Consider the following 22,100-nt stretch of genomic DNA (forward strand, 5'->3'; position numbering starts at 1 on the left):
TCTCCTCCTCTCTGTCTTCTCCTCCTCTCTCCATTTCTCTCTGTCCTATCCAACAACAACAACAATAATAACTACAACAATAAAACAACAAGGGCAACAAAAGGGAATACATAAATAAAATAAATATTAAAAAAATTTTTTTAAAAAAGGGTTTATTGATTTACTAATAAAAGGGCACACTTGGTACATGCCAAAACATCACATTGGAGTTTTGGGAGGTTTTTCTTTCTTTTTTTTTCTTTCTTTCTTTCTTTTTTTTTTTTTTTTTTTTACCAGAGCACTGCTCAGCTCTGGTTTATGGTGATGTGAGGGATTGAACCTGGGATGTTGGAGCGTCTGGGATGAGAATCTGTTTCCATAACCATTATGCTATCTACCCCAACTCCAAAACGTCACATTAGTATACTTAGTTTTGGGGATCAGTCCAGCAACCTTGTGCAAGATAGTCTGACTGCTCTAGCCACTGTGCCATCACCCAAATTAAGGCAGGCAATTTCCTCCTCTCTCCCGCCCTCTAGTCCCCTCTCCTTGCCTCTATTCCTTTCCTCTCTCCACCTCCCCTCCTCTTCCCTCCTCTCTCCTCTCCTTTATTCCTCTCCTCTCTCTCCCCATCCCCATCCCCATCCCCATTACCTACCTACCTTCCTTCCTCCCTCCCTCCCTCCCTCCCTCCCTTCCTCCCTCCCTCCCTCCCTTCCTCCCTCCCTCCCTTCCTTCCTTTCTTCCTTCCTTCCTTCCTTGTCCTTCTCAGCTGTGTCTTATGGTGCTACTGGGGAGTAAACCACTGTGCTGTTTTTCTCTGGGGACAGATTTCAGTAATCTTTAGCAACTGTACTTTGAGTAAGTAGGATTGGACAGGATTTGGGACACGGTGTCCTATAGAAAAAGTGTTCAAGAAAGAGCTTGAAAAGGTACAGAGCTAGGAAAAGATAAAGAGTGCTCTGGGAACAGTTATTAAACAGTGAAATGTTTGTGTGTGTTGAGATTAGAAGAGGATATAAGGAGAAATTAGAATAAAAAAGGAGCCAATTATATCAGATCGTGACTGTTGGGTTGAAACTTTGATTTGCATGAGAGAGGAACCTCAGAAGCTTTTTGAGAAGGGAAGGGGACTGGTCTCTGTTTCAGGAAAACCACTCCAGTGATATTGAAGATATAAGTCATCATTGAAGATGCCTGTAAAACTTAGACGGAAAAGACTTGTGTTAATGACTTACTATTTTATATTTCAATATTTGAAGGTTTACCCAAAACTTTTAACAACATTAAAAACCATTTTCTATTATCACTATTGTAGTGTTTCCCTTTAAAGATAGAATTATTTTATAGCCTTAAGTTTATGACTGTGGTAATTAACAGTATGAATACTAATATATCTGTAGCAGAAAGATGATTTATATTTAATTTATTCAACTAGTGTTTATTTAGTGCCCCCTTGTGTGCCAGGAACTGCCACAGAAGTGAATGACAGCTAGCATTCCTGCTGTCCTAAGTGAGTTCTTTCACGGTAGTGATAGATACAGTACAACAAATTGATTCTCTACACATCCGTGAGTAAAGAGGAGTACGAAGAAAATAGCACTACGTGAAAAGAATTTGGGGGGAGTCGGGCGGTAGCGCAGTGGGTTAAGCGCAGGTGGCGCAAAGCGCAAGGACTGGTGTAAGGATCCCGGTTCCAGCCCCCAGCTCCCCACCTGCAGGGGAGTCACTTCACAGGCGGTGAAGCAGGTCTGCAGGTGTCTGTCTTTCTCTCCCCCTCTGTCTTCCCCTCCCCTCTCCATTTTTCTCTATCCTATCCAACAACAGCGACCACAACAATAGTAACTACAACAATAAAAAAGCAACAAGGACAACAAAAATGAATAAATAAGTATTTAAAATAAAATGAAGTTAAAAAAAGAGAAAAGAATTTTGGTGGGAGCTGGTTAGAGGATAGCACTTTAGATTAAATGAGGAAACCCATGTTAAATCAGTAACAAAAATTTACATACCATTTTTATACAAAGTACTATACATATAGTGCTAGGCATTTTCCTTCGGGAGAGCAGTTACATTAAACTTTAAATTTCATTTGAAATCACTTTTATGCAGATTGATAATTAAAACGCTATTACGTTTTGCAGGTTGTTACAGCTAACTTTATTTTCCCTTCTTTTCCTTAAAGGTTAGCTGTGCACTATCATTCTTTTTGTTTTCTTTCCAAGTACATGAAAAGTCCATTCTTTTGGTATCATTGTAAGTAAGAACATTTCAACTATGTATTTTGTGTACTTACTATTGCTAGTATGTGTTTGTGACATATATTCATTACCGTCATGTAATCCCCGAAGTGCAAAGCAAAACTACACAAATGTTGCACAGAGTTCTTTCTTTAGAAGTTGTTCAGAGGGGTTGGGTGGTGGCACACCTGATTGAGCGCACATGTTACAATGTACAAGGACCCAGGCTCAAGCCCCTGGTCTCCACCTGCCGGGGGAAAGCTCTGTGAGTGGTGAAGCAGGGCTGTAGGTGTCTCTCTCTCTCCCTATCTACCCTTCCCTCTCAATTTCTGGCTGTCTCTTTTTTTTTATTATTATTAAAATTGTTTAAATACATGTATATATTTATTTTCCCTTTTGTTGCCCTTGTTTTTTTTTTTTTTTATTGTTGTTGTAGTTATTGATGTCATCGTTGTTGGATAGGACAGAGAGAAATAGAGAGAGGAGGGGAGATAAAGAGGGGGAGAGAAAGATAGACACCTGCTGACCTGCTTCACCACTTGTGAAGTGACTCCCCTGCAGTTGGGGAGCCGGGGGCTCAAACTGGGATTCTTAAGCCAATCCTTGTGCTTTGTGCCACATGCACTTAACCCGCTGTGCTACCGCCTGATCCCTCTGGCTGCTTCTAGCCAATAAATAAATAAAGATCATATTTTTTTTAAAAAAAAAGTTGTTCTGAATGACTTCTTCTAGCTTTGTTTCTTTAAAGTATAGCATTGTATGTTAAAAATGAACTATTTATGGGAGAGAGCCAGAGCATATGCAGTGTGGGGGCTTCAACCAGGACCCTATTCCTGCAGGTCCAGTGCTCTGCAGAGCTGACTCCCCAGCTGCAAAGTGTAACGTTTTAAACCGAAAAAATTTCCTATGTTAGATGTAGAGCTTTAAATTTAAAGGAGGGCTCAGTACCTGGACTTTCTCTCCCTTCCCTCTCTCCCTCCCTCCCTTTTTTCCTTCCTTCCTTCCTCACATAGAAGTTGAGAAGGGGTGGGTGGTGAAGGAGCAGAAAGAGAGAGACATCTGCAACACTTTGACCACTTGTGAAACATCCCCCCTGCAGGTGGGGAGCGGGGGGCTCAAGCCTGAGTCTTTGGGTATGGTAGCGTGTGAGGTACTGGGTGCATTACTGCCAGGCCTCACTTCATTTTCTGCTTTCCATATGCTAATTATTAATTTCTCACTACCTCCAAACTAGGCAGAAAAATGTTTGTCATTTTTACAAGTGTAGAATTTTTCTAAAATTAAAATACCTTTCCCCCCCCCCCTTTCATTGTAGACCAGTTTGCTTAATTTTAAGTGAAATACCTTTTATGTCTACGTGGTTTTTGCTTGTGTCAACATTTAGGTGAGTCTGACCAAATAGTCCATGATGATATTTTCAATATAGTTCACACTGACTCGTTTACAGTGTTTTTTCTTTATCATCTGAATTGCCATTTATTTTCCAATTTTTTTTTTCTTTTTTTTTTTTTTCCTTGCAGTATGCTACCTCTTCTAATAAAGGATGGACTCTTGGTGCCCTCAGTTGTGACCGTGATGGCCTTTTTTATAGTCTGTGCGACTTCTTTTTCAATATTTGAAAAAGTTTCTGAAGAAGAACTGCAGCTGAAGCCCTTTTCCATTTCTATTAGGAAGAATCTTCCAGGGTTTACATTTCTCCCCAGAATTATACAATATTTGGTAAGTTTAGGTTTTTCAGGAATGAAAAGTCAGCGTGATAGTTTTTGTTGAGATCTCACTCACCCAGAAAACCCACACGTTCATAAAGCTTGGTGATTCATCTATTCCGGACACTCCTTCAGCAGACTGGCAGTTACTCTCCATTGCGTCCCATCCTTGGACAGCCACTAAGCTAGTTTCTCTCTCTAAAGATTTACGTATCTGGGAGTTGGGCGGTGGCTCAGCGGGTTAAGCGCACGTGGCGCAAAGCACAGGACCGGCCTAAGGATCCCGGTTCGAGCCCCCGGCTCCCCACCTGCAAGGGAGTCGTTTCACAGGCGGTGAAGCAGGTCTGCAGGTGTCTTTCTCTCCCCCTCTCTGTCTTCCCCTCCTCTCTCCATTTCTCTCTGTCCTATCCAACAACAATGAGCAATAAAAACAATAATAATAACTACAACCATGATAAAACAACCAAGGCAACAAAAGGGGGAAAAAAAGCCTCCAGAAGTAGTGGATTCGTGGTGCAGGCACTGAGCCCCAGCAAAAACCCTGGAGTCAAAAAAAAAAAAAAAAAAAGATTTGCCTATCTGGACTTTTAATTTTTTTTTTAAGTTTTTTTTAAATTTTTTTATTTATTCCCTTTTGTTGCCCTTGTTGCTTTATTGTTGTAGTTATTATTGTTGTTATTGCTGTTGTCATTATTGGACAGGACAGAGAGAAATGGAGAGAGGAGGGGAAGACAGAGAGGGGGAGAGACAGACAGACACCTGCAGACCTGCCTCACCGCCCGTGAAGCGACTCCCCTGCAGGTGGGGAGCCGGGGGCTCGAACCAGGATCCTTAAGCCGGTCCCTGCGTTTTGTGCCACGTGTGCTCAACATGCTGCGCTACCGCCTGACTCCCTTGAATTTTTTTTATTTATTCATTTATTTTTTAATGTTTTTAAAATATTATTATTGGATATATATATAGGGAGCAATTGAGAGGGGAGTTCTTCTTCTTCTAGCGTTTGCCCTTCTTCCGTAGCCAGTCAACAGCGTCAGGTTGAGCCTGATGTAAAGTTTCGAGACCTCCTTTGAATCTGGAGAGGTGGCAGTCGTGAGAGGGGAGTGGGAAATAGAAACACCTGCAGTCCTGCTTCCCTCATGAAGCTTCTCCCCTGCAGGTGGGGGCCAGGGGCTTGTCCTGAGTCCTCAGGCACTGTAATGAACCCAGCACCACCTGGCCCCTCTAGACTTGATATATACAGACATGTTTAGTCTGGTAGGTTGTCGTACAAAATAACTAGTTAGTTTAAGCAACTACAGTGTTCTTCTCATATTGCCTTTTCTCTGTGTGCGTATGTAGAGGTGTCTCTCGTGCCTCTTGTAAAGATACTATTCCAATCGCATTAGACTCACTTTCTCTCCCCAAAGATTCTGTCTCTAAATGTGGTCACATGGAAACTGTCTACACTAAATCTGTGTGGTGACCAGGATTCCTCAAGCCTTAGCTATCTGAGGGAATCGTTTGGAAACTTTAAACAATACCAAAACCTACCTCAGAAACTCAGTTGTTCTGGGGTGTTACTTGGCCATTGGAAATGGTAAAGGCTGCAGATGATGGTAACATGCAGCCAGGTGTCGGTCCACCAGAAGATAGTGGATTCCTCAACTTCACCTTCGAGTCTGGCTCATACACAGCTACAAGTCGTGTCACCAGTACAATTCACTGATGGTATTTTTTTCTTCCTTATAGTTTCTAATCTCAGCAATCACAATGGTCCTTCTGACACTGATGACTGTCACGCTGGATCCTCCTCAGAGATTACCGGACTTATTTTCTGTATTGGTGTGTTTTGTCTCCTGCTTGAACTTCTTGTTCTTCTTGATCTATTTTAACATTATAATATTTTGGGATTCCAAAAGCAGAAGAAATCAGAAGAAAATCAACTAGCTGTGCCCCCAAATGAATGTGAAAATGTTGACAGCGGTCAAAGGTTTTGTGAACTTTCTTGCTGTGTATACATGTTCTTTTTTTGAGAATCATGAATTAATGGAAAGAAAGTAGTGAAGATTGTCTACACTAAATACATACAGTGACCAATGCCTTTTGGAAGTTTTTGTCTGCTTACTATTGTGTGACCAAAATGTATTGTTGTTTTATGAATATTCACAACATTCAAGTAGAAAAATAATACAGAGACCCAATTCCAGTGTTTAGGAAATTGATTCTGTAATTTATCATCTTTAAAAAAAAAAAAAACAACCTGCAAATTTAGTGAGTTTACTGGGAGAATTTAACCTCCTTCCCTCTTGAGGAAATGACTGATTTTGATACTCAGATTTAGCTTTCCTACATTTTAGAATGGAAATAATGGGTATTATATTGTTCAGAAGTTGTAACTCAGAAATACATTTGTAATATTCAATTACGGTGAGAAAGCAATTTAAATTGAAGTTTGAATACGCCTTATTACATTTGCAAATTTAATTTTTTGATAAGATTAAGCGGTGTTAATTTATTTCCAGTAATGTTGATTTACTTGATTGCAATTAAAGAACAGATTTTCCTGAATTAAAATCTAAGTTGCTTCGTTTTTCTAATGATCACTAACGATCTAGGACTATTCACTGGGAACACCAAAGTTAAGTGGTCCCACTTCATCCTTTAAAAAAACTTTTTTTTTTAAATGACATGGCTCAGAATTACTACTGTCATAGCACTGATGCATACCATACTTCGTGCTGATCCTCTTAAATACTGTCACTCCGGTATTATCAGAAGTCCATCTTATTACAGTATTGAATTGGTATAGGTGCAATGTATCATATCTGTCTTGTACTATCTCATGTAAAGATGTGTTTCTTTGGTAAAAAAAAAAAGTTTTCTCATCAGCTCATATTAAGTTTTTTTTCTTAATGCTTTATTTTTCTTAAAGATTTATTTTTATGAGAAAGAGACGAGAGCACTTCTTACCTCTGGCTCACAGTGGTGCCAGTTATTAAAAACTGGAAAAAGGATAAAGAATAGGGAAGCTATGAGGGGAGGGGATACAGAGTTCTGGTGGTAGTAACTGTGTGGAGTTGTACTCCTCTTATCCTATGGCTTTTGTCAGTGTTTCCTTTTCATAAATAAAAATAAAATAAAATAAAGATGGGTGTCATTTTCCTCACCTCATTTTAGAGGTTAGAGGAATCACGTTGAGATAAGCTAAAAAGAGAATAGTGACTATGAGATGGTTTTACTCATGGGCAGATCTTAAGAAACAGGAACAGAATAAAATAGAAGAAACAGAAACACAAAGTAAAACTTCGACTGGGTTTAGTACATTGCACCAAAGCAAAAGACTCTGGGGAAGGAGGGTAGAGGGACGGCTTGGGAGAGGAAGGTCTTTGGGATCCTTGGGTGTAATGGTAAAAAAGGACCTAAGTAGGAGATGAGTGTGTTTTGAAGAGACACCTATCATATCTAGATGAGAAATTGTACCCAAGTGCCAAAAACTGTACTGTAAACCACTGGCTTCACCCTCCCAGTAAAGTGATTTATAAAAAGAAAAACTAAGCAAAAACAACTATAGGTCCTCAGGATATCAGGCATCCAAATCCTGCACTTTTAACAGAACGGGCTACCTCCTTATCCCCCAACCTATGTTCATGAATGAAGATCTTTCTTTCATTAAGGTAGCCATTAAGGCGTATTCACATGGTAGTAGAGTTTTAAGCAATAAAAGTCACTAAATAGAAATAAATAAAACATAAAAAGAAAAGCTCATGCAAGAAGATACACATTTCTAGGTCTGGTAAAGGCAGTGGGTCAGACAAAGCAAAAAGCAGTGAGTCTTTCTTTTCCCAAAGCAAATGTGTGGACAGACTCAAAGGGCAGGTCAGCACACAACAGTAGCCTTGAATCACTGCCGTATCAGCAGGATCATCACTGCCGACGGTCACCATCTATAATCACTGGCCTAAGTGTCAGCATCTTGGCAGGCTTCTGCAGTCTTTTTTTTTTTTTTTTTTTTGGTCAAAGCATACTTGCATTTTGCACAGGATGCTGATTTAAACCAATGAGGAGTTGGTTGTGACTTCTACATAGGAACAGAGAAGTTATGATTATTTGAGAAACAAAAGTACCTATAGTCAGAGGAGAGCGTACTCAGAAAACAAGATACGTCATAAGTAAGGTCCGTAGACGAAAGCTTATTTTCCGTGTGATGTAGTCACATCTGATTGCATCCAATGCATTGTAGATTTTATAGAAATTTATAGAAATCTGCAACAATTGCCTTATAAGTCAACTATCATATCTATTAGAAACCAGTTTAAGAAGAATTCAACTTGAATTTTGAGAGATTCGGCTTCAAATTACTCAAAATGGCCCGTGGTGATGAAGATCACAGAAGTAGGCAATTTCAAAGCACTTTGCAGATAGGATATATTCAAGACACCAGGAATGATTTAATTGGAATATATTTTGGATATGCAGAAAATAAGATTCTCTACCAATAAACCTATAAAAAGCCAGTCTAAGTTATTATTTTTAAAAATATAGTATTAAATTTCTCATTAAGAGTTTGTTACCAGATTAGAAAATCACAATGGTGAGTTTCCCACCACACCCACCCCCAAGGTCTAAATTATTTTTCAGTTTACTTTAGAGAGGTCAATCCTGAGAAACAGCTTTCTTTCTTGGTTTATTTCTTAAAATGAAGAGAATACGGTACACCGGATGTGTCAGATTTGAAGCATATAGAAGTCATTTTCCTTTGAGACCTTAGAGAGGGGAGAAATATCCCCGATATTGCATTCTGTCCAAATGATAAACCACAACTAAGTGAGTGAAACATTTACAAAAGTCAAGGCAGCCAAAGGAGCCTCTGTGTTCAATAGAAAAAGAGTTAAGAGACGGATAGGATGTAACTAAATAACCGTCCAAGTAACACACTGGTTTCAAGTCTCAATTGGTCTCTCTTCTGTCACACTCACTGGAAGATCAGGGCCAAGTGTTTCTCCCACCTTCTACCACCCCCGCTCCCCCCCCCCCCATATAAACATTAGTTTTGTGTGTGGATCTTTCTGCTTTGTCCTTCATGTGGCCTCCAAGGGTGATAAAGCGAGAGTCATCTGATCTACAATGAAGAGAACCGGGAAATGATTCTTAGCAGACCCAGCTGTTCTGCAAGGCGCAAGCTTAGTATATCAAGAGGTCAAACATACAGTAACTGATTTAATAGCATTAAGTACATACCTACATAACTAGGATTACAGATGGAACCAATCTTCCTTTTAACCCTTTACTTCCTTGCTAAGGACTATATATCCTCAGGATAGTTTTCAGTTCTTCTTCTTCTAGCGTTTGCCAGTTTTCAGTGCTACAACACAAAGGATTTATGCTTCCGGCATATTTCTAGGTAATCACATTATAAGAACTGTATCACAAAGTATTCTTCATGTTTAACAGGAAGATCATGTCAATTTTTTTTTATTAAAATGGTAGCAATTAAATCATTAGTGTGGCTTATTGGTTTTAATAGTTAACTGGGCTACTGTTTTGAATCTATGCTATATCTAGAAAACAACTCATTTTCACTTTAAAAGGTGACTGAGGAGTTGGATGTTAGCGCAGCGGGTTAGTTAAGCGCATGTGGCGCGAAGCATAAGGACCGGCATAAGGATCCTGGTTCCAGTCACAGGCTCCCCCCATGCAGGGGAGTCCCTTCACAGGCGGTGAAGCAGGTCTGCAGGTGTCTGTCTTTCCCTCCTCTCTCCATTTCTCTCTGTCGTATCCAAAGACTGCAACAACAACAACAATGATAAAACAACAAGGGCAACAAAAGGGAAAAAATAGCCTCCAGGAGCAGTGGATTCGTACTGCAGGCACTGAGCCCCAGCGATAACCCTGGAGGCAATGAAGCTCACCTGGGCAGTGAGCCTGCTTTGTCCTGCACATGCCCGCACTCCAGCCTATCCCACACAGCACTGGGGGAGCTTTCAACCCCACTCTTTCCCGCTCTCTCTGTCTGAAAAACTCAGCACACAGTAGTGATGGAGCCAACAATAACAGTAATACTGAGTAGTTTTTCTTAAGAGAAAATAGGCATTTTCCATTAGTTTGTTAAACTTCACTTCCAATTTTCATATTGTGCTGTTATTTTGTGGTAATGGCTTTTTTTTTAAACTTGATTTATTTATTTATTTTTCATATTTATTTACTTTCCCTTTTTGTTGCCCTTGTTTTATTGTAGTTATTGTTGTCGTCGTTGTTGGATAGGACAGAGAGAAATGGAGAGAGGAGGGGAAGACAATGGGGGGAGAGAAAGACAGACACCTGCAGACCTGCTTCACCGCCTGTGAAGCGACTCCCCTGCAGGTGGAGAGCCAGGGGCTCGAACCGGGGTCCTTACATCAGTCCTTGTGCTTCGTGCCACGTGCGCTTAACCCGCTGCGCCACCGCCGGACTCCCAGTAATGGCTTATTTTAACTTCGGCACTAAGGAAGGGGATCGCACTTTTCCTCTGGGGGTTGGGCAGTGACGCCCCTGGCTGAGCACACATTACCATCCATAAGGACCCAGGTTCCAGTCCTCAGTCCCCATCTGCAAGTGAGGAGCTTGCACAAGTGATGAGGCAGTGCTGCAGGTTTCTCTCTCACTCCCCTATCTTCTCTTTCACTTTCATTTTTTTCTGTCCTATCAACTTGAAAAAAAAAATTTAAAACTTTTTTTTTTTTTTTTTTTAGAAAAAAGAAAAGAACTAGATTTAAAAAGTTTTAATGATTAGTGGCCAGGGAGGTTCTGCTCAGGTTGGCGTGCAGGATTTGCATGAATAAGGTCTTGAGTTCTAGCCCCAGAACCTCATGTGCTAAAGTTCTCACTGTTAAGCTCTATTTTCCCCATATGCTCTGTTTTTCTCTACTAATGGAAGAAAATTAAAAAGAAAGAAGTGGTCAAAAACAGAAGTGTTTATTGACAAGCAATATCAAGTTATATCTCTTTCCTCTTTATTTTGTGAAGCAGATAATATAAATAGCACAGAGAAAACCAGAAATTTAAATAATCAGGTAACTTGAAGTGGGCCATATACTTCCCCAGAAGAAAGGCCTTTTCTTTAAACTCAGTAGCGTCTAGTCAGTTTAAAAACAAATTTACTTATAAAAAGGAAACACTGACAAAACCATAGGATAAGAGGGGTACAACTCCACACAGTTCCCACCACCAGAACTCCGTATCCCCTCCCCTCCCCTCCCCTGATAGTTTCCTATTCTTTACCCCTCTGGGAGTATGGCTTTTTCAGTGTTTCCCTTTTATAAATAAAAATTAAAAGAAAAAAAGATCTTTGGTCCATACTCCCAGAGGGAGAAAGAATAGGGAAGCTTCCAATGGAGGGGGTGGGATATAGAACCCTGGTAGTGGGAATTGTATGGATTGTACCCCTCTTATCCCATAATCTTGTCTATTGTTATTAATTAATAAAATTAAAAAAATCTAAAACCAAAAAAATTTCATATTTAGATGCAATGGAAAAATGTATTCTAGTATTTTATTTAAAAATTAGAAAAATGTTCAATCTTTGAAAATATTTCTTTATGAGTATAGAAGTAACTAGAGTATAATAAAAAGCACATTCTTTTTTTTTTTCACTGTTTAAGGAATTTTTATTAAAGCAAGAATTTTATAATCCAAATTACGTTTCCTTGCTCAGTTATCAACTCTGTTATTTAAAACGGAACTGACATTCTGAGCTATTCCACAGTAAAGAGTTACAAAATTAAAGAAAGGAATGAAAAAGCACATTCTTGATATGGAACATTTTCATGAAAGGGAAGACTGGTACCTAAATCCACTCACCATTAGATTTACTCTGAGTTTTAAAAATATCTAGTGCTGCCAAAGTGTCATCTCATAAATGCTTTATTAGTGGATCTGTTCACAAGTGCAAACACACACATGATATACAATATAAGTCAAGATCCTTTTCTGCATATCAGCTTCCATTAAAAGGTCGAGAAGAAACACATTATTTATATTGAGATTACCTACTGGTGTGTGTAGAAAGTTTAAATTAGCTGCAAGAAATTGTATCTAGACAAGCACCTGCCTACTGCTACGATCTGGTATTCGCTGGCAGATGAATCACAAACATTTCTTCGTTTCCTTTAAATATGACCAGGCAGATGCAGAAGTTGGTGCTCAGAGTGAGTGCATTTCTTCTAAATGCCTGTGGGATATAAAAGATGATCCTGAAATCATCAAGGGTTAGTTTCCAAATTAACATGCATCTCACACGTAACTGAAGAAATGATTTAAACGCTATCTTATTGTGCAACCTGACACGTAGTTTAGTTAAGATGCTGGTGAACCTCCGCTTTGCTTTTTTTTGCGTCTTCAAGCAACACTTACTAGTTAACTGTCACTAGGAACTACTCTGACATAGCATTCCTCCTTCACTTTCTGTGAGGATGGATCTTGAGATAATTCCAAAAGAGTTCTAAAAGCTCCAGTGTGACCTACTGTCAACATATCCACATGCCTTTTGCCTATGAGCTTTCAGGGTCTTCTGGCAGGCATCTCCTTCAACAGCTGTCCCTCTAAAAAAGACTGCATTTACAGCCTCCTATTTGGAGAGTGTGTCTCTCTGGGGACTCCTAGTGGTGGTAGAGTTCTTGGGTGTTTGACACCCTCCCCCACCCTCCCCCGCCCTCCTCCCAACCTTGTGGGAAGTCTGAAGAAAGCAGTCATTGACAACTGCTGGTATGTATGTCCGTAAGCAATGTGGCCCACCCTCTCCTGAAGACTCCCTTCTTTGCTTGCATCAGCAGCTATGGAGACGGAGTAAACGGTGGGCCCATCTACATCCTACTCACCAGTATTGACATATACTCTGTACCTGTCCTAGAAGATAGATCGCCACCTAACAACAAACTTACCAACTCTTGGCATCTGTCTGAATTCTTAAAGAGATTTTTAAGCACTCTAGTTTTTTACTTATAGGCTCAAATATAATTTTTATCTTTTTCTTTTTATGATATGATAGAGAGAAACTGAGAGGGGAGGGGAGAAAAAGAGAGCTAGAAAAATAAATACCTAGTCAACAATTTGTTTGGCTTTATATGTTAACTCTTTCAGCCACTGGGTTCCAGATGCTAACATGATGCCAAACAGACTTCCCTGGACAGATGACCCTACCAGTGTGTCCTGGAGACCCGCTTCCCCAGAGCCCTGCCCTACTAGGGAAAGAGAGAGACAGGCTGGGAGTGTGGATCGACCTGCCAATACCCATGTTCATCGGGGAAGCAATTACAGAAGTCAGACCTTCCACCTTCTGCATCCCATAATAACCTGGGTCCATACTCCCAGAGGGATAAAGAACAGGAAAGCTATCAGGGGAGGGGATGGGATACAAAGTTCTGGTGGTGAGAATTGTGTGGAATTGTACCCCTCTTATCCTATGGTCTTGTATTTCCATTTTATAAATAAAAATTAAACAGAAAAAAAAAAGAAAGATAAATACCTGCAATCCTGCTTCACCACTTGTGGGGAACCAGGCCTCAAACCTGGGTCCTTGCACTTGGTAATGTGTGTGCTTCACTGGGTGTGCCCTGGCCCCGCCCCCAAATACCTGATCGGTTATTTCTGTACTGTTATCAGAGCTAAGTATAATGCTCGAAAGGAAAGACCCATTTTAATCAATAATTTTAATACAAACTGGGTTTAGCAAGACATAAGCTCTGCCTTGTGAGTTCCCTCTCCAGCCCTGATCAGAAATTATATAAATTGTGTGACCCTATAGTGAGTGAATGTCTACACGTGTGTGTGTGTGTGTGTGTGTGTGTGTGTGTGTGCACACAATCTTTACTATTCAGTAGTAGGATATAAAATACTGAGCAGTAGTAAAACCTGGCTTCACAGATTACAAATATTTTACAAAGACAGTTAAATCAGAAGCTAATAGTAATCATGTGAGATGCCCGTTCTAAAGAAAATGTATTCAGGATAGAATATTTTCATTTTGTATTAACTGTTTTCTAAAAATAAAATAGGTGATTAGCTTCTAGGAATTTTTTTTCTCATATTTATTTATTTATTTGCCTCCAAGGTTATTCCTGGGGCTCAGTGTGAATCCACTGCTGCTAGTGGCCATTTTTTTTTTTTCATTTCTATGGATAGGACAGAGAGAAATTTAGAGAGGAGGGGGACATAGAGAGGAAGAGAGACACCTGCTTCACCACTTGTGAAACAACCCCCCTGCAGGTGGGGATCCTTGTGCTGGTCCTTGTGCCACTGCTCTACCCCCAGCTTCTAGGAGTCTTAATACTAATGCTATTAAGCTTGGGATAACACTAATTTATAACCTGTTAGGTACAGATGCAACAATTACTAATATAATAAGCTATCTATCTATCTATATATATATATATATTTTTTTTTACTTGTGCTGCTGATCTCATCAGATGTTTTTAAGGAAAGGCATAATTAGCTAGCATATTATTATTTATTGAATTTATCACATTTCCAAATTCAAAGATTTGCTACATCCACTTCAATCAGATGAGCCTGAGATAAACTCCAATCAGTATCTAGTGGACTATTTATAAGTGCTCAGTTAGGAGAAGAAATAAAATCCCTGCCCTGGATTTTGCAGCTAGCCCAGTCGACTCAGCAGTGTTCTTCTTCTTTAATATTTTATTTATTTATTTATGAGAAAGCTAGGAGGAGAGAAAGAACCAGACATCACTCTGGTACATGTGCTGCCGGGGATTGAACTCAGAACCTCATGCTTGAGAGTCCAATGCTTGATCCACTGCGACACCTCCCAGACCATAGCAGTGTTCTTTTTCAATAAGCCTTAAATCATAAATACTGTCAGACATCTCTAATTATTTTATATGAATAGATTAAATATAATTTCAACTATGTTCCAATGTTTAAGTCACTGTATATATACTTTTTTCTTTTTTTTTTTTTACCAGAACACTGCTCAGCTCTGGTTTACAGTGATGCAGTATGTGTGTGTGTGTGTGTGTGGGGGGGGGGGTTTGAAACTGGGACTCTGGAGCCTCAGGCATGAGAGTTTCTGTGTAATCGTTAAGCTATCTCCCCCTACCCAGGTCACTATTCTCTTTAGAGACAGATAATACCAAATCTGATAATGCAGACAAACTATCGTCAACAAAACAAAATAGTGAAAATTAACAACATAAAACTCAATTTGAAAGGTAAACAGTACCTTAGGGTAAGATGGCTTTCAGGAATTCATAGCTGCCAAGCCGTCGTAAATCTGTAAGAAAGATTTTTTTTTTTCCAGAAAGCAACTCATAATGGCATATGATGTAGAGTAAATGTTGATTCAAAATCAAGTTTAGATAACCCAAAACTTCCTTTCACGTTACATTCAGTATCTCTGGGGCTATACGATCTTGTATCGTGTTAACTCTCAGGACACTAGCCCGGCAGCAGAGCATGAAACCAGGGTGTCTGAGACACCGGATTCCATCCCCAGCACCTCCCATTCCGGAACTAAGGAGTGCTCTGGCCTGTCAATTTCCTCTCTCCTAAAAATAAACCTTTAGGGAGTCGGGTGGTAGCGCAGCGTAAGGTAGCTTAAGGATCCGGTTCGAGCCCCCGGCTCCCCACCTGCAGGGGAGTCGCTTCACAGGCGGTGAAGCAGGTCTGCAGGTGTCTCTCTTTCTCTCCCCCTCTCTGTCTTCCCCTCCTCTCTCCACTTCTCTCTGTCCTATCTAACAATGACGACATCAATAATGACAACAATAATAACCACAACAATGAAAAACAAGAGGGAAAATAAATATTTTTAAAAATTAAAAAAAAATCCTTTAAAAAATATATTGGATGAGGGTCGAGGCAGTGGAGCAGCCCGGGTTCAAGCCCCCGGTCCCCACCTGCAGGGGAAAAGCTTTGCCAGTGGTGAAGCAGGGCTGCAGGTGTCTCCCTGTCTCTTTCCCTCTCCACTCTCAATTTCTCTGTCTTTATCTAATAATAATAAATACAATTTAAATAAATAGGATTAAAAGTGGTACCGAAAAGGATTTATTCCCATAATCCATGCTTTTAACTACACAATTAGCAAAAAACATCTGTTTCACTACATATATGTAACTGCTTGAGCTACATACAGCACATATATAGATAATTTACCTAAGTAATTTACCTCTCTTTTTTTCTTTCCCCAGGGGCTTTTCTGGCTACTCAAAGAGTTAAGAAAGAAAAAAAGAAAGTTCTCTCATCATGTGACACAAAGCCAGTTTCTACTACATGTGGCAGAATGATTTTTCTCCTCCTTCAGCCTGTTCATTACCGTCTCCTTACAGTATTTTTATTTAATAAAACCTATTAAGACTCCCATACAAATCTCTCTACTTATGCTTTTATCTTTTAACTGATCAATTTTTATATTGCTGACATCCCTTCTTCACCATTTGCTCATTTAAAAATTCATCGTATGTGAGATATGTCTCTGGAGAAAATGTCTATAAAATTGGTTACAGCTGGCAAATGTGTATGAGTCAGTGATAGCACATGACTAAGTGCTTCACAGAAAATAAAATTTGTTTCTGTAGTAAGCAGAACTGTTTAAATGTTATTTATTTTTATGTTTCGAAGAAAATATATTGTGAAGTGCTGCATTGATTTAATACGCAACAATGTCTGTGTACACGCTGTAGAAGGAGAATTTATGGAACCTTTGCACAACTCCTTTAATTGAATTTTCCAAATCTCTCACCACACACAAATAATCAATATCTCCTGCAGAGAAAACCCGTCAGAATTATTACAGTCTTTCGTTTCAATTTTGTTGTCATCAGCACATATAGAGAGAACCCAGATATTTGTAATGTCGGGTAGTATAAGTTATTTACACCTCTTAAACACATAATTGCTACTAAGTGAGTTCAAATCCATGGTTTAAAATGATTTTACTGATTATCTGAAAGATAAAAATGATCCTACTTCTTAATAAAGTATAAAATTTAAATCATGGACGAAATTACTTAAAGGTGCTAACTCAGTTTGCTTTGCCTTAAGTCCTACACAAATTCCAAGTAAGCAGGTGAACTGTATCCCTCCAGCGGTGGTGAAGAGTGCTAACCAAGGGCATTAACATCATCTAGAGAAAGATATCGCTCACGCAGTACAGTAAACAGCACAGCACAGCCTTCAGAAAGAGCTGTGGAGTCCAGTTGCACATAATACAGACTGGTTACTAAAACGAATGTCCCCATTTTCTATCTCCACATCCAAGAATGCTAAAAACTCATGGAGGAAATTTTTTGCCATTCCCCCCACCCCCTTAGTCAGTCATATCTACATTCAAACTTCCTGCTTTGAAAAACCAAAGTATTTATTTAAAGAAATACTGCTCAATGTTAAGACCTCAGAGGCGTAAGAGGGTAGCAGACTTCTAGGAGTAAACTTATTTAGCTGGGATGATCAATATTTTTCAAGACTGGGTGGGGGGAAAAACAATATAATTTTTAAAATATTTATTTATTTATTTTCCCTTTTGTTCACCTTGTTGGTTTTGTTGTTGTAGTTATTATTGTTGTCATTACTGATGTCGTCGCTGTTAGATAGGACAGAGAGAAATGGAGAGAGGAGGGGAAGACAGAGAGGGGGAGAGAAAGTTAGACACCTGCAGACCTACTTCATCACCTGGGAAGCGACTCCCCTGCAGGTGGGGTGCCAGGGGCTCGAACTGGGATCCTTACGCCGGTCCTTGCACTTGGTGCCACGTGCACTTTACCGGCTGTGCTTAACCCACTGTGCTACCGCCTGACTCCCCAAAACAACATATTTCTAAGTTAAAAGTACCTTAATGGGTATTAGAATAAAAAGACAGAATCAAACTATATTGTAGTCTTAGGAGTTTAAGTTTTGTCCTGTAGTCCAAGACACTGGAAACTTTTAAAATCCAACAGTGATGAACTTTACAGTGTTAAAAAAGCACAGTTAAGTCAGCACAGTAGCTAAAGAAAACAGGAACAATAAAGTCTACACTTTTCTTTTTTAAGGCCAGAACTAAAAATCGCAAATTGTTTTGTATTATAAACATTTCTAACAATCAGCCTTTTTGAACAATGAAATGGTCAGATGGTTTGCACTGCCCTTAAAATATGCATACTGCAACCTACACAATTATTCTCAAAGCAGATAAAATGTGTTTTGGACTGAAGCTAAAAGTCTAGAATTCACCTCTTGGCAACTGCTTTACAATTTGCTTACATTCTTTTCAAAAACATTTTGTTTACTGGAAGTTCTGGTTATAGGCAAACAATGACAGTATTTTCTAATATTTTCACAAAAATGGAAATGCTAAGTATTATATAATGCCATCTACTGACTTAAGAACATTTCTATCAGATTGTTTTGAAGAGAGGCTTATTCTGTAAAGTAAATAAATTTCATGCTCTACCATGTGATGATAATGTGACATTCCATCTGTATCAACCCAATGAATGGTCATATGTTTTAAATCTTAGCATAACAAATTAAAAATAATTATGAAAATTAATTATGAAAAATTATGAAATTCCAAATCTAGCAGAAAAAGAGCCTTTATATCCATATTTTCCTAATAGTCATAAAGCCGATATTATTAAGGAAAATAAGTTAGGCATACATCCTAAGCAACTGAAAAAAGAAAGAAGTCTTTCTTTGTTTAAAAAGTTTTGATTTAGTAGATGAGATCCTCCTTTATTTATACACTCTATCAAGGAATTCCTACATATATGGCCTAGTTATTCTGGAAATGATGAAGATTACATCTTTTTCCATGTTAATGTATGCTTTAGCTTTCTCTTGAGTACATAAGTTAAGCCTTAAAAATGTGTTTTAGCAAAGGCAGATAAGAAAGTGTATCCTTATCGCAACAACTATATTGTATGTAGATCATCAGCCTCCAACAATAAAATGGTGATAAAGATAGTGACCACAAAAAAGAATTGTGTTAGATGTCTATTTATTTAAAATACGGTATCATGTAATTTTTTTTATGATACTCCTCAGTCTGTAATAAAATATTGCAACCAGTGCTACACAAATGAGAAATGAAATGAAAAAATAAGGATTAAGAGGCAATGAAAACACAAAAGGTGGAATTCTTGTATAGTCTATAATAACTACTCTAGGAAAAATCCTTATAAGAATCTGAATAAAACAGAGGATCGAAAGGACATTATTTTGACAGTGAGAAAAACAACCTGTGTATTTTCATTCTGATGACTAGCTAATAAAACAGTAAGTCATACTAGGGCTGTTTCCTTTCTTCCTTCCTCCCTTCCTTCCTCCTTTCCTTTCTTCCTGTTTTTTTTTTTTTTTTTTTTCCAGTCACTGAGGATTCACCACTCCAGGCTGACTTTTCCACATAAAAAAAGAGTGGTCCAGGAGGTGGCGCAGTGGATAAAGCATTGGATTCTCAAGCATGAGGTCCCAAGTTCAATCCCCAGCAGCACATGTACCAGAGTGATGTCCGGTTCTTTCTCTCTCCTTCTATCTTTCTCATCAGTAAATAAATAAAATCTTTAAAACAAAGAAAGAAAATAAAAAAAGAGACAGACAGAAATAGAGTAGGGAAAGACATCTCAGCACAAAAAGCCTCCGTGGTGTGGCAGGGACCAGACTCAAAGCTAGGCCATGCATAGAGACTAGTTGCTTTCCCAAGTGAGCCTCCTGCCAGCCTTGAGAGGCTGATTTTTATACTAAGTAATGTCTAAATGTATAATTTTTAGTATATTGATTACCAAAATACTCTAAAATATAAGCACTTCGAAATAGTAGCACAATAGAAGATTAAGAGAAAAGAAGAAAATTTTTTTAAAAACTAAAATATAGAGCCCCAAATAAGGAATATATCAGGTAAATAGAAATGTCAAGATTTTTTTTAAAAGATTTGGATAGGAGCTTATATATATATATATATATATATATATATATATATATATAAAATTTATTTATTCCCCTTTTGTTGCCCTTGTTGTTTTGTTGTTGTAGTTATTATTGTTGTTGTTATTGGATAGGACAGAGAGAAATGGAGAGAGGAGGGGAAGACAGAGAGGGGGAGAGAAAGATAGACACCTGCAGACCTGCTTTACCGCCTGTGAAGGGACTCCCTGCAGGTGGGGAGCCGGAGACTCGAACTGGGATCTTTACGCCAGTCCTTGAGCTTTGTGCTACCTGTGCTTAACCAATTGTGCTACCACCCAACTCCCTCAATATTTTTTTTTAACCAAGTCCTCTCAAAATGAACATATGGCTAGAAGGGAATGAAAGTTATTAACTTAGCAACAAAACATATTTATATACATATGTACATGTATAATATGCACGGGTTTTAGTCAAACCACCAAAAAAAAAAAATACATATCAAAACCAAGGAAAATTGCTCAGTAAAAATATATAGTTCAGACCTGGTAGAATGCACATATTATAGTGCGCTAGGGCCTGGGTTCAAGCCCCTCCTTGGTGTGTACCTGCAGGGGGAAGTTTCATGAGGAATGAAACAATGCAGCAGGTCTCTCTCCCTCTCCACTTCTGTCTCTATCACACTAAACTAAAATAAAAGGGAAATTTATGAAAAAGTATATAGCTTAAATTCCAATTATAGAAAAAAAAACAGACTATTTTTCCAGGAAACATTACATTTTGACTATTGAACTTTTATTGAAGATTTGAACACCTATGAAGAGCTCATGCATCTCTTGCCAAAAGACAGACATGGAAGAGGCTATAAAGTCTAATATGAATATTATCTATTACTATATAGTCTATATATAAACTAGGACTCCATTGTTATAGACCTTGACTCACTTTTTTTTTTTTTTTTTTTCCTCCAAAAAATAGTGCGAAGTGCAAGGACCGGCTTAAGGATCCTCGTTTGAGCCCCAAGTTACCCACCTGCAAATCTGCAGGTGTCTATCCCCCCCCCCCGTCTTCCCCTCCTCTCTCCATTTCTCTCTGTCCTATCAAACAACAATGGCATCAATAAAAACAACAATAATTACAACAACGATGATAAAGACGGTCAACAAAAGGGAAAAAAAAGTTTCTTAAAAAAAAAACAACTTCCCCTCTTTAGGTAGGAACCTCGGATTTGAAGCTGGGTTTGGTAATGTATGAGTTCTACCAGGTGAGCCACAGCCCAGGCTCCCCCTGCCCCCGCCCCCAATGGTCTTGACACTTTAATAGCAGTGTCTTTGGGTAAGTGACTGAGAGCCCGTCTATGAGTGAAATCATCCAGTATTTGTAAAGGACAAAATTTAATCTTACACTTAAAAACATATTTTAAAAAGATATTTAAAAAGTTCAATTATAAGAGACATGGATCCAAGATTATTGGATAGAGAGGGTTTGTATAGTCTCCCTCCAGCATGAATAGTAAAGCCATGAAGGAGCACAGCGGGTTAAGCGCAGGTGGTGCAAAGCGCAAGGACCCGCACAAGGATACCAGGTTCGAGCCCCTGGCTCCCCACCTACAGGGGATCACTTCACAAGCGGTGAAGCAGGTCTGCAGGTGTCTATCTTTCTCTCCCCTTCTCTGTCTTCCACGCCTCTCTCCATTTCTCGGTGTCCTATCCAACAACAAGGACATCAATAACAACCACAATAATAACTACAACAATAAAAAAAAAGGCAACAAAAGGGAGTAAATATAAAAAAAAAAAAAATGAAGAGGGGGAACCCGAGCTGCAGTCCTCCAGACTACACAGCGGCTTGCTGGAGCTCTGGGGATGGCATGTTAGAATCCAGTCTCCAGACAGCGGGCTCTGGAGGGGAATCCTTGGCTCAGTTTGCTCTAACTTGTGCCCCATCGGATCCATGCATGCACAGTGCTGTCCTTACTTAGACTGAGACCCCGGTTACACACCATGATGGAACCAATGCCCACAGCTGAACGCCAAGCTTCCAGTCGATTGCAGGTAATAACGCAAAGCAGCAGACCCTGGTCCTCACTCACAGAGCACCAAACATTACTGAGAAGACAAAGGAAATGGGCCTGCACTCTTGGACTAAAACAGCAAGTGGAGGAAAACACCAAATTCAACAGTCAAATAAACATCACCAAGAGGAGACCAAAACTAGGTTTCCAGGGACGCTCATCAAAGTAAAAGAAAACTTCAACTAAATTAAAGAAAACAGATCAGGTATCAGAGACGCAGAGCCGCCGCACAGACAGCTCACCGCAGGGCATGTG

At 39.2% G+C, this 22,100-nt stretch overlaps 2 protein-coding genes and 1 long non-coding RNA gene across 8 annotated transcripts in view; 1 reads left to right on the forward strand and 2 right to left on the reverse strand.

Moving 5' to 3' along the window:
• ALG6 (ALG6 alpha-1,3-glucosyltransferase) overlaps positions 1–6,478 on the forward strand; it is a 36,570-nt gene extending 30,092 nt beyond the window's left edge. For all 4 annotated transcript variants that reach the window (XM_060206332.1, XM_060206333.1, XM_060206334.1 and 1 more), the window contains 4 exons: positions 2,165–2,235; positions 3,535–3,603; positions 3,740–3,938; positions 5,654–6,478. In XM_060206332.1, the coding sequence (XP_060062315.1) occupies positions 2,165–2,235; positions 3,535–3,603; positions 3,740–3,938; positions 5,654–5,851 (537 nt within the window). In that variant the 3' untranslated portion in view covers positions 5,852–6,478. The remainder of the gene's footprint in view (positions 1–2,164; positions 2,236–3,534; positions 3,604–3,739; positions 3,939–5,653) is intronic.
• A 1,870-nt stretch (positions 6,479–8,348) lies between these two features.
• Positions 8,349–10,851, reverse strand: LOC132542951 (uncharacterized). Its single transcript, XR_009553920.1, has 2 exons — positions 9,276–10,851; positions 8,349–9,243 (listed from the first exon to the last, which is right to left on the reverse strand). It is a non-coding gene; the product is annotated as an uncharacterized LOC132542951 (long non-coding RNA).
• Positions 10,852–11,785: 934 nt separating this feature from the next.
• The window catches only part of ITGB3BP (integrin subunit beta 3 binding protein), a 38,240-nt gene continuing 27,925 nt past the window's right edge, over positions 11,786–22,100 (reverse strand). For all 3 annotated transcript variants that reach the window (XM_016187894.2, XM_060206337.1, XM_060206336.1), the window contains exons 8-9: positions 15,120–15,170; positions 11,786–12,110 (exon numbers count right to left, since the gene is read on the reverse strand). In XM_016187894.2, the coding sequence (XP_016043380.1) occupies positions 15,121–15,170 (50 nt within the window). In that variant the 3' untranslated portion in view covers positions 11,786–12,110; position 15,120. The remainder of the gene's footprint in view (positions 12,111–15,119; positions 15,171–22,100) is intronic.

This window comes from Erinaceus europaeus, chromosome 13 (genome assembly GCF_950295315.1).
Source record: "Erinaceus europaeus chromosome 13, mEriEur2.1, whole genome shotgun sequence".
In the NCBI taxonomy this organism is placed as follows: domain Eukaryota; kingdom Metazoa; phylum Chordata; class Mammalia; order Eulipotyphla; family Erinaceidae; genus Erinaceus; species Erinaceus europaeus.